Consider the following 13,127-nt stretch of genomic DNA (forward strand, 5'->3'; position numbering starts at 1 on the left):
CACACAAAAAGAGTAGGAAGCAAAAAAACAAAAAAAAAAAAAAAAAAAAAACCCCCCGCCTGCCAATGCAGGGCAACATGGGTTTGAGCCCTGGTCCGGGAAGATCCCACATGCCGCGGAGCAACTAAGCCCGTGAGCCACAATTACTGAGCTCTCGAGCCACAACTACTGAAGCCCGCGCACCTAGAGCCCATGCTCCACAACAAGAGAAGCCACCGCAATAAGAAGCCCGAGCACTGCAACGAAGAGTAGCCCCCGCTCGCCGCAACTTGAGAAGGCCCACGTGCAGCAACGAAGACCCAACACAGCCAAAAATAAATAAAATAAATTTTAAAAATATATATATATATTATACTCTGACTCCACAAGGTCATATCACTAGTTCATGAATTACTTGTTTCTCTGATTTACCGCCTGGCTTTGCACAGAGAATCTTTTAACCTCACAGTGGCATTGAACCAGAAATCTGACCTTTTCGGGCAAAGCAAGTAACACAACAGAACAGGTAATACAGTGTTTAAATTGAATCCCCAAGAGAGGGCTCCCCTAACAATTCACTCTAACGTATACTGCATCTTATTCTTTTCCATCATTGTACTTAATACAATCTAAAATGCTTTATATTTCTATTTTTTGGTGTCTTAATGTCTATCTCCCCAACGTGACTTTAAAACCATGTCTATTTGTTAACCACTCTACAGTCATCTCTCAGCAAAACAACTGCCAAGACTGTAGGTGTTAAACATATTTCCAAACAGCTTTTGATATCAACTCCTGCCCCCAAAACCCCTACTCATACCACTGCTTGCTTTATTCAATATCTATTATAAGGCAGAAAGTAGATATCTAAAACAAAACAAAACTACATAGCCCTGATTTCTCTGTGGAAAATATAAAGGGAAAGGGACTAAAAATCACTACCGTTCTTATTATTGATAATGGCTGTTAATAACTGAATGACTGCTTTATGCTAGATACTCTCTTAGGGCCTTTTAAATATTATTTCTAGTCTTAAAACAGTCTTTGAAGTAGGCAACAGAATTCCTATTTTACATATGAGATCTAAGCGTGAATAAGTCACGTGATGTGACTTACCCAAGGTCACCGCTTGTAGGCTATAGAACTAGATCAGAACTCCAGTCTATCTGACCTCAGAGTTCGCATTACATTATATTGCTTTCCACTGTACTTTATATAAAATAGTTTCTATATGATTAGCACCATAAGCCAAAAAAGTAAAACCTAAAAAGTCAATGATGTACATACATGTAGCCTGAAAATGGTAGGTAATCTAGTAAAAAGGTGTTGTTTGGCTTAGTTCTATTACAAACATTTCATTTGCAGGCATCAATGTAGAAGAGGGTTAAAGTCCTAAACAGTGCACTGTAATAAATTCCTCCTACATAGTCAAAAAAAGTCTTGAGTATAACTGTTACATAATCCTTAATACAGGAAGCCAAAGGTTCAAGATAAACCAGGAACTAATCAAATTAGAGCTCTGAATTTTAATCCCTTTTTATTTAAAATAAAATTCATCCTGGGCTATTTCCCAATTTAAGTTAGACTACAATATTCTTGATATCATATTGTTATCAGTCTAAACTGAGCTGAAACACATTTATTTACCTTAATCTACTTAGGTAGCTCCTGCATCTTAACTATCCAAATGGTATATAATACATACAGTTTCTCATCATCACTGCCTACGTCCTTCACTTCATTAGCCATTATTAAATGCCAGAAAACCAGAAAGGAGTAAAAATATTACATTCCCAGTAGTTACCAAATGATGCATCCGTACAAATGACTATCATGAAATAATTTTTTAAAAATCACATTTTCAAAGAATATTTTAACACAAAAGAAGCCACAAAATGATGTTAAGAAAAATATACAACTGAATATATAAATGGATGCTGATTTTGCTAATGTATCTGACACACATGCCTGCATGTGTCTACTTGGATCTGTGCATACGATATAAAAAGGAAAACAAATTACTGGAGAAAATAAACCAAAATATTATCTCCAAGTGGTGGGCATATGGGTGGTGAGTGTTTCCTTTTTATACTTTGTCTCATAAATTTTCTGCAATGAGCCTATATTACTTCTATAATCAGAAAAAAAATACATTAATTAAGAAAATATATTCCTCCTGTTCTTGAAACAACCCTCCTGTTGTGATATGGTATCATAACATTAAAATAAAATCTTGTAAACCTTGCACTTTTTTTCTAAAAGAAAGTACCTTATCTAAGATGCCACTGATCTTTGTTTGGCACTATGGAAAAAAAAAGCTGCCAAGTGAATTATACTACACAGCACAGTGTTCTCTTGTTTCCAGAGACATTACAAAACAGAGAGTAACCATCACCTGTAAGATCTTCAACAGAGCTCTAAAATCATGTAATTTCTTACCAAGAATACCAATTTACAGTGACATCACCTTATAGCTTTCAATGAACCTTTTAAAGGTATCTAACTCAATTGCTGTTCCTCTTGCTTATCCATTTTATACATAGTATTCTCGGCTAGCATGAGAAGAGAAACGACGTCTTCAAAATTTCAGCACCTAATGTAGTGCCTGACAGACAAAGGAACCAAGTAAGTGTTGTTCATGGAACTAAATTACTGAACATTCCTAAGGGGCAATGCGGCAGGTACATTTCTTCATTTTGTAAATAAGTGATGAAATCATAAAGAACAATGAACTGACTTTCCCAAGGTTCATCAAAGCAGACTAGAGACTAATACATTTATTTATGTATTTAAGTAAAATGAGAAAAGGCAGAAAGGGAAATAGAAGAATGTAGTCACACTTACACAGCCAAAATAAGGTAAGATTTGACCAGAAGATCAGGGGTAGTAAACTACAATGGATAGTTATTATAGTGACTGTTAATTGTCAACCTAACGTTTCCCACCCCCTTCCTTAGTACTAGAACCCCTAATTTTTACCTGGGCACCTAAATGCCCAGAATCAATAAATTTCCCAGTCTCCCTTTGCACCTAGGTGTGGCCAGGTGACTAAGTTCTTGCCAATGAGGTACAAGCAGAATCGGTTTCACAAAACCTCCAGAAAAACTTCCTTAAAAGACAGCTGGGGGGCTTCCCTGGTGGTGCAGTGGTTGAGAATCCGCCTGCCGATGCAGGGGACACGGGTTAGTGCCCCAGTCTGGGAAGACTCCACATGCTGCGGAGTAGCTGGGCCCGTGAGCCATGGCCGCTGAGCCTGCACGTCCGGAGCCTGTGCTCTGCAATGGGAGAGGCCATAACAGTGAGAGGCCCACATACCGCAAAAAAAAAAAAAAAAAAAAAGACAGCTGGTACCTGTTCCTTGCCCCCTTTCTTCCCCTACATCAATTCTGCTCTTTGAAACTCAGATGAAATGGCTGAAGCCACCTGGACAATGAGAAGACAAATCACAGCTTACAAATGGTGAGGCAGGGAGGTAGAAGGAGGAGTCGCTGAGGACCAGAGTCACCAATACCAGCTGTGGACCTCTCGCCTCTGGATCATTTATACAAGAGGAAAATGCACTTCTACCTTGTTTAAGCCACAGTTACTTGTGTTCATCTTGTATTGCTATTATGGCACAAGCTAATCTCAACTTATACAAATGATCAAAGAATTTCTGGGCAGAAAACACTTAGACTTGTCTTTCCAGCAGTCTGCCAACAAATCAAATAAGTTGGCACTATCCAAAAACTTCTTTAGTTTACTTGAACAAGTGATAAGCCATGAAGAGGAGGCCTCGTTTGCAGACATGCCATTTGAGTTATACTCATTACAGATTGCTCATTTAATGGTCAGGCAACTGCACTAGATACTGATATGAAAAACAACAATAAAAATGCTATATTAAGAAGCAAACAAAATATAAATATGTATTTTTAAGAAGCAGAAATAGAAAGTAATTTTTCATCCCTTCAATTTTCACACTAGACCTAACATTTCCTCTATAAAATTGTGTACATTAATAAAAGTTCTACAAACATCAATAGTAAAGATAGCCTCTTTTCTCTTCTCAACATACTCACTTTCCTCTGGAAACTGTCCTCAAAGGTGAGGACAGGCACCCCATGTCCAGGTTAGGGCTGTACTATATGGCCCTGCCCTTCTAAATAAAATTCAATTCTCTCTCTCATAGACCTGAAACTCTGAGCTTAGAAAGCGTAACTGGAAACCTTATTAACTGAAAAATTCAGAAATAGCTGAACTCTTGCCATTAAAATAAATATCCTTTCCAAAGCCTGAGTGTGTTCAACTTCTCCTAGGATTCTATGAGATACATTAATCTTTCAAATACACTTCCTTTTTTTTTTTTGTTTTGTTTTGTTTTGTTTTGTTTTGACACCATTTTATTAATCTTCAACTTCAGTGGAAAAATATAACCTTTTTCAAGTGCCATTTTCATCACAAGAGTTCTAACATATATATATATGTGTATATATATATACACACATATATATTCCTGTTTTGATTACTTGGTTTTGAAGTGCAGCAAGAGACCAATACCGCATTATAATCAATCAAATAAAAGAGAACAGAAGGCCAAGCAGTTTCCAAATGGTTATTTTATCAGATTGTTTAAACATTAAATTTATCCTTGTTTGCAATCCAAAATAGTTACCTGAAATTTGCTGTTTGTGTTTACTTTTATGATATGTTTGTTTTCTAAACTCTTTGGCACAATTTTCTGGGGGCGTTCAGACTGCCAAGATACATGTCAGGAGAGAACTTTTCTTTTGTGCTGCCAATTATGAACATTTAAATTTTGGTTTGTTGGGTTGTGGCTTTCTTTTGTTTTCGAAGTCTGCATTCTTTATTTGTAACAACTGTATTTTTATTTTTTCTATATCCTCTAACTTTAATCTTTCAAATACACTTCCTTTTATGCTTAAATAAGGCAAAGTAGGTTTCTGTTATCTGCAACCAATAGAAAAAATATAAAACAATGTTAAACAAAGCTAATTTCTCTACTAATGTAGAGAATGTAGCTCTGATGTAGCTGGTTGGAACCTAATCATTTGAATCTCCCTTGGACTGTTCCAAGATCTTTAAAGGCTTGTTACAATTCTAAGGATTTCAAAAGATCATGATTCAGAGTTACACAGTGCTCTATGACCCCACTAGCACCATATTTTTTTTAAATTAAGTACTTCAAAGTTTTTTTATGACAGCATTTAGACCTAGAAGTGACCTTAAAAAATTCAATCAGTTCAACCCACTAATGTCATCACCTCTCTCATTTCTCTTCCCTTAGGACTAAAGAGCTTGCTCAGTACTTGACAACCTTCTTCACACCTTTCCTTAATAGGAGCTCCTCTATCTGTAGATATAAATTTTCACTGAATTCTTTGTAAGTTGCCATATTTAGCAAATAAAAATACAGGAGACACCCCCCCAATATATATATTTAGGACAGTTGGTTAAATTTGAATTTGATAAACAACTAACTTTTTAAGTCTAGGTATGTCCCGAATATTGCATGATGACCAACAAACTATCTATGGTTTGCCTGAAATTCAAATTTAACTAGGCATACTGTATTTTATCTGACAACTCTAGTGCCATGGAGCCGAAAGAGTTGCCCAGTAAGCGCTAGAGGCTATCTATTCCCTTTACAGCAGGAAGTGGAGAATTAGGAGCAAAAGTTTAAGTTAACTACACAATGATGACACAGACTGTTAGAGCTGAAGGGGACCCCGGAGATAACTAGTCCAGTGGTCTTACTTTAAACATTAGGGTAAGAGTGGCCAGCTGGGTTGGAACATGACACCAAATTACAAATGACTAGAAAGATTGTTCATTTTCATTTCTCTCTAAAATTATTTCTAAAAACCCAAAAGGGAAAAGAACAAGTAAATTTCATGGCTCTGAACAATATTCACATACCTGCCACCTCAATGGTCATTTCATGTTAGTAAATGTTACTAACAAAGCAAAACAACAGAAAAACATAACCAGTTAGACATCACTGTTATGAATGGGATAATTTAAGTAAATAAGATTACATACATAAAGCACCTACCTAACATAAGGCCTAGCCCATAACAGGACTTCTAAATGCAGTTCCCTTCTCCTCCCTGTCCCTATTTTCTCAGTCTAGAATACTAAAATATTACAGTAGCTTCCAATCTGGTCTCAGTGTCTCCAAACTCTACAGAGTCTCTTCAACTTTAATATAAGTATAGCATTCCTAATGTATCTCCCTCAAAAACACTGCAATTAATTAATAATGGCAAGATGTTCAATCTCTTCAGATACCAAATTGCCAATTAAAACACTCCTAAGTCAAATCGTCCATAAGTTCCCCAAAGGAATTCTGGTGATTCACTCAGAATAAGCAGTGTATAACAAATAGCATATATGCTAAGACCTTAGAAGTATAAAAGGGAGGACATCATTTCAAGCTGGGGTATTTAGAAAACTTTAATTTTTTTAAAATTTAATTAATTAATTTATTTATTTATTTACAGCTGCGTTGGGTCTTTGTTTCTGTGCGAGGGCTTTCTCTAGTTGCGGCGAGCGGGGGCCACTCTTCATCGCGGTGCGCGGGCCTCTCACTATCATGGCCTCTCTTGTTGTGGAGCACAAGCTCCAGACGCACAGGCTCAGTAGTCGTGGCCCACGGGCCCAGCCGCTCCGCGGCATGTGGGATCTTCCCAGACCAGGGCTCGAACCCGTGTCCCCTGCATTGGCAGGCGGATTCTCAACCACTACGCCACCAGGGAAGCACTAGAAACCTTTAGAAGCAGCAGCATTTGAGTGAGAATTTGAAGGATATACAGTATTTTGATTGGTGAAGGTAGGAAGTTAAAGGAAATTTCAAGTAGGAAGAGCTTCATGAACAAGGGCATGAAGATAGGAAAAAAAGCCTTACAATCTAGCCCAAATTTATTTTTCTTTCTGTCATGCTCCACCAGGGGCACAGATGCTAATCAAGTGTAATTTCCAAGACACAGTTTAAGTTTCTTTCCTCCATACCTCTATTCAAGCCATGCCCTCCTCCAATAACCGGGAACAAGTCTTGCACAACACAGAGTAATAAATAATACTAGCTAAACCAACCTCTACCTTTCCCTCAGCTTCTATTCCCTTACTTCATCCATTTCTTTCTCTCTCCTTCAAATCTTTCCAACTGACCAAACTAAAGAATAATATTATTCACTGATTCATATATAAAGTAGAGAAGTATATTCTCCTTAAAAACAAAGTTCAGCTTAAATCCTTGAAACATTCCCTCCATTCCCCCTCTCCCCTCCCCCTTTTACTTCTCACTCCACATTCCCTTTCCTCTTTGGGTTACTGATGCTATATTTTTTTAAAATTCCCCTCCCACCTCAGATTTTTAAAATAAATAGCAATGACAGCAGGGATGGACTGCGCTTTCACGAATGTGAAAACTTTCCCTCACAAGCAGAGCACAGTAAGGGCTTTGTGTTCTTTCTGGGAAGGGGACAAGGAGCAAAAGAGGAACAGAAGGGGAATCTGAAAAGGAATGGAAGGTGTCCAGCCCGTCTAGAGGAATAAAGGTCAGGACTACTCTGGTGCCATAAAAACAAAATTTCTTTATTGTAATGACTAAATTTGCAAGAATGGGCCCTTAAAAATAGCACATATGCCTACAAACTAAAGTTTTCTTTTGTTAGCCAAAATTATAAATTATCCCTCAGAGAAGTGCAAGTTACCAAATCATCAAGTCTTCAATCTCTTATAATGGGACAACAAATTTTTAACTGGAAAAGACATTCACCAGAAATGGCCTTGATCACTGTAGTTTTAAAGGCTTACACAGGTAACCTAATGGAATCAGGAAAAATAAAATGTAACACACTATTAACTAGGAGTCTAGACTCTCAGTTTCAAGTATAGTCAATATACCTTTTAGATACCACTTTATAAAGCAATGTAAAGTGCTTATATTGTAGAAAACACATATATACCTCCGGAATTGGGGGGTCGGGGCAGAGAGATATTGCAATGTTAAGCAAATAGGTACTTGTAGTAAAATGTCTAGTGAGAGCACCATCCCTGCACTCAAAAAGTGCTGGATCTCCAACAAACGAGATGACAGTGAAAATACCCCAGGACTGGAAATAACTGAAAAACTAGCTCTCACCATTACAAAGACACTAATATCAAAGTGAATGCAAACAATCTTGCATATACTGTTTTATGAAACAGGATAAAAATATCTAAATTTACAGTATTCTATATAAATGCATATATACATGCATGCATATGTAACTAAATTAATAAAAACAGGGCTATTTCTTCCACATCATTGGATGTTCATATGTTCAAGTTGGCCAATAATTTTTTTTCTTTTGCTGAGCACTTATGTATTTTTGTACCATACGAGTTATTTGCTTTTCAGGTTTATTATTTATTGACTAATCTCCTATGTTAGAATGTGAGCTTCCTGAAGAAAGGGCCCTTTATTTTGATTAGTTATGTATCCCAGTGCTAATAACAGTGCCTGACATGTAGAAGGTGTTCAAAACAGTGTCAAGGAATGAATAAACTGATAAGCAAATTGCCTAAGTTCACAAGGTAGGTTACAGAGGCAGGTCTGTCTGACTCCAAAACCCAAGCATTTCCACTAAGCCTATGTTAGTACAAGTTATTCATATGCTTGGAGGAAACCATTCACTGAAATAAATTTTTAAAAAGAATAACAGACACGTTGTATTTCAAAGGACTCTTAAAAACCTTAGAAATTTTGGAAGTGATCTTACTGGGAAAACGAGAGGCTGCCTTGGATTTGAAGTCAACTTACATTTGGCACACAGAGTATTAGATTGTTTTTATATAAAATTATTTAGTTTTTTAATTTATTTTTGGCTGCATTGGGTCCTCGTCACTGCGTGCGGGCTCTCTCTAGTTGCGGCAAGTGGGGGTCACTCCTCACTGCAGTGTGCAGGCCTCTCACTGGGGTGGCCTCTCCCACTGCGGAGCACGGGCGCTAGGCGTGCAGGCTCAGTAGTTGTGGCTCGCGGGCTGTAGAGTGCAGGCTCAGTAGCTGTGGCGCACGGGCTTAGTTGCTCTGTGGCATGTGGGATCTTCCAGATGAGGGCGCGAACCCGTGCCCCCTGCATTGGCAGGAGGACTCCTAACCACTGTGCCACCAGGGAAGTCCCAGGTTTTTTTGTTTTTGTTTTTTTTAAGTGTTCTTTGACCTCCAGAATTTCCTGAGGGCACTGCTGAATTCTAACTTGTAGAACTGTTTGCCCTGCTTGAAACGTCTGTTATTTATTTATTTTTTGGCTGTGCCACACAGTTTGCAGGATCTTAGTTTCCCGACCAGGGACTGGACTCGGGCCACCGCAGTGAAAGCGTCAAGTCCTAACTGCTGGACGGCCAGGAATTCCATGAAATGTCTTGATGTTGTTTGTGAGTTGATATTTCTATTTCTTCTACATCCATAACAGGGAATCTACTTCTAAATTCAGATTCAATGTTTACTGAAGGCCTATTATTTACTATGAAACATGATAGATACTTTCATAAAGCACCTACACAAGCACTTACACAAGCATTCAACTGTATCATGTTTGCTAAAATTGAGTTTTACTGGAAAAAGCCAGAAAATGAGAGTGATGGATGATAGTACAGAAAAAAAACAAAAAACAATCTGGTTCTTATGTAGGATGATGAGATGGCAGACCTTATTTTCCTGTTTCATGTCGACTGCTAAGAAAGGTAAATAACTCTTTACACTGTTTAGCATTAAAAATTGTACTGAATAAAACTCTTTACCCTAAAACTCTACATTTTTGTTTCTGGAAGAGGGAGTTACTTACCTCTGCCTCTGCTGTCAACTGTATCTTCTTTGCTATCAGCTGTTTTAAATCAATCCGACCTAAGGAAAGAAAAAAATATCACTTTTAAGTTGATGGAGACAGTTACCTATCAGCATTATTTAAATCGTGAAGTTGAAAAACAAGCAAAAAATGACGACTATGTAAACTATAGTACAACCACAAAACATGACACAACTCTTAAAAATGAAGCATGGGCAATATAAATAGAAGGAAATTTACACATAAAAATGCTAAGTTGAAAAAAACCAAAACTACTATATGTACACAGTACTTACAACTATATTAATCATAGGATGCTGACAGTATAGGAAATTCTGACAGTACAGGAAATGAGTTTCTGTGAATGGATCCTGCAACTATGAGTAGTAAAATGTACAAGCAACAATAGAAAATTTAAATAAATTGGACTTCGTCAAAAATTTTTTTAAAAAAAGTTTCTGCTCCAAAGAAGTAAAAGACACAAAACGGGGAAAAATACTTGCAAATCTGATCCGGAACCTGCATCCAGAATATGTAAAGAACTCCTACAACTCAATGGTAAAGATGAATAGTCCAACTTAAGCATCTGAAAAGACATGTCTCCAAAAAAGATATACAAATGGTCAATACCATCTGAAAAGATGCTCAATATCACTGGCCATCAGGGAAATGCAAATCAAAACCACAAAGAAATGGGCTTCCCTGGTGGCGCAGTGGTTAAGAGTCCCCCTGCCAATGCAGGGGACACGGGTTCGTGCCCCGGTCCAGGAAGATCCCACATACCGCGGAGTGGCTGGGACCGTAAGCCATGGCCGCTGAGCCTGCGCTCCGCAACGGGAGAGGCCACAACAGGGAGAGGCCCGCATACCGCAAAAAAAAAAAAAAAACCACACAAAGAAATATCATTTCATACCCACTAGGATGGCTATAATCAAAAACACATAAGTGGGCTTCCCTGGTGGCGCAGTGGTTGAGAGTCCGCCTGCCGATGCAGGGGACACGGGTTCGTGCCCCGGTCCGGGAAGATCCCACATGCCGCGGAGTGGCTGGGACCGTGAGCCATGGCCGCTGAGCCTGCGCGTTCGGAGCCTGTGCTCCGCAACGGGAGAGGCCACGGCAGTACGAAGCCCGCGTACTGCAAAAAAAAAAAAACAGAAACAAAACAAAACAAAACAAAAAACACATAAGTGTTGGCCATTGTACACCTTAAGCTAATACAATGTTATGTGTCAATTATCTCAATAAAGCTAGAAAAAGAGTTGTACAAGCAGGAAATTTTGAGAAGAGCATTATTTCAGGGATTGGATGTGATAGCTTTTCTGTAATACAATTAGAGAGTGTTAATAAACAATTATAACAATGATGTTTATAAGCTTGGTACAAATAAAACAGAGTTTATTATTTACTATTTTTTTAATTTTTAATTTTTTTGTTTGCGTTGGGTCTTCGTTGCTGCGTGTGGGCTTTCTCCAGTTGTGGTGAGCAGGAGGTACCCTTCGTTGCGGTGCACGGGCTTCTCATTGCGGTGGCTTCTCTTGCTGCGGAGCACAGGCTCTAGGCGCACGGGCTTCAGTAGTTGCGGCACACAGTCCCTAGAGCGCACAGGCTTCAGTAGTTGCAGCGCATGGGCTCAGTAGTTGTGGCTCATAGGCTCTAGAGCACAATCTCAGTAGTTGTGGCCCACGGGCTCAGTTGCTCCAGAGACCTGGGAGCAACTGAGAAGTTGTGGGATCTTCCCGGACCAGGGATCGAACCCGCGTCCCCTGCATTGGCAGGAGGATTCTTAACCACTGCGCCACCAGGGAAGTCCCAAAACAGAGTTTTTTAAGTGAGGAGAAAAAAGCTTTGACCAGAACATGGAGAAATTAAAACCCTCCTACATTGCTGGTGAGAATGTAAAATGACACAATGCTTTTGAAAAAGTCTGGAAGTTCCTCAAAAGGTAAACACAGAGGTACCATTTAACCCAGAAATTCCACCCCTAGGTAAATACACAAGAGAATGAAAACAGACTCCCCCTCCCATTTATAGAAAATTAAAAATCCAAGCCTCAAAAAAACGATCTAATAAGATAGCTCATTATCCTATGATGTTCAAGTAACTAATATTAACATTTTGGTAACTATTATTTGTCCTTTTACTTTGGCAAAAATTAAATAATAATATTAAATATAATATTATAAATATACATACTATAAAAACAGAGTCATTATGAATACTGTTTCGTAACCTGTTTTCATTTAACATATTGTTAATATCTTTGCATATCATTATATATTCTTCCACATCATTTTTTTTGGTCTACTATTCTATTTTTATGGCTGAAATAGAACTTATTTAATCCTCTATTGGACATTTTGATTCTTTATATCGTTTCACAATATTCCACTTGGAAAAAAGGCATGGAGAATGTGAAGATCCAAAATGCACCTAATAAAAGCTCTATAAGGAGAGGAAAAATTTGAAGTAATAATGGCTGAGAACTTTCTGGAAGTGTTAAAAAAAAGCCAATCCTCAAAGGAAGATCAAAGAATCCCAAGCAGGGTAAAGATACATCATAGTGAAACTGTGTAACACAGAGGTTTATTTAAAAACAAAACAGAAAACAAAAAGACTCTTAAAAGCACCCAGAAAGAAAATATCACCTTCAAGAGAACTGCCATTATGCTGAGTGTCTGACTCATCAACACCAACAACAGAAGCCGGCAAATAGTGAAATAATATCTTCAACTGTTGATAATAGTGAAGTTTATGACTGGGAAGGAGTCTAGAGGTCATATCACGGAGAGCCTGTGCGTATCACAAGGGCTTTGAGGAAACTAAGAATTTTAAGCAGAAGAGTAACTGATCTGATATTGGAAAACCCCACTCTCTGGCAGGAGAGGAAGAAAGGACCACATAAGAGAAATGCAATAAATCCTGACAAGAAATGATGTCGCCATAAGCCAAAACAATAGCGCTGAGAATGGATAGGAGAGGATAAATTTTGAAAATATTCCCAAATTGGTAACTTATTAGGTAAGAAATATGAAGGTAAAACAAATATCCATTTGATTTTTCTATCAACTGTAAAAATACTTTTATTTAGTTCTCTACCATCTATGATCAGACCATGGATTCATAAATAAGCTATATCTACTTCATAAATAAATGAATACAGAAACTTCTTCCCTTCAACTAATTACCATGGGGGGATGGGAAAGAAGACGCCAAAGATTAATTCTCACTACCCGTGCATCATTCCCAAAAGGAATCTGTCTATCCATAAATAACCTAACCACCATTCAAACTGGCTTTGAGGAGTCAGGGACTGGAAAG

At 38.0% G+C, this 13,127-nt stretch overlaps 1 protein-coding gene across 2 annotated transcripts in view; it reads right to left on the bottom strand.

Moving 5' to 3' along the window:
• Window positions 1-13,127, bottom strand: part of SOAT1 (sterol O-acyltransferase 1) — a 45,910-nt gene that overhangs the window by 21,710 nt on the left and 11,073 nt on the right. The window contains exon 2 of one of the 2 annotated variants that reach the window (XM_007448522.1): window positions 9,810-9,868. The exons of the other annotated variant lie outside the window; for it this stretch is intronic. Coding sequence (XP_007448584.1) covers window positions 9,810-9,868 — 59 coding nt within the window. The remainder of the gene's footprint in view (window positions 1-9,809; window positions 9,869-13,127) is intronic. 2 annotated transcript variants of the gene reach the window in all.

The sequence above is a fragment of the Lipotes vexillifer genome, unplaced genomic scaffold, assembly GCF_000442215.2.
Source record: "Lipotes vexillifer unplaced genomic scaffold, Lipotes_vexillifer_v1.1 scaffold76, whole genome shotgun sequence".
Taxonomy (NCBI): Eukaryota; Metazoa; Chordata; class Mammalia; order Artiodactyla; family Lipotidae; genus Lipotes; species Lipotes vexillifer.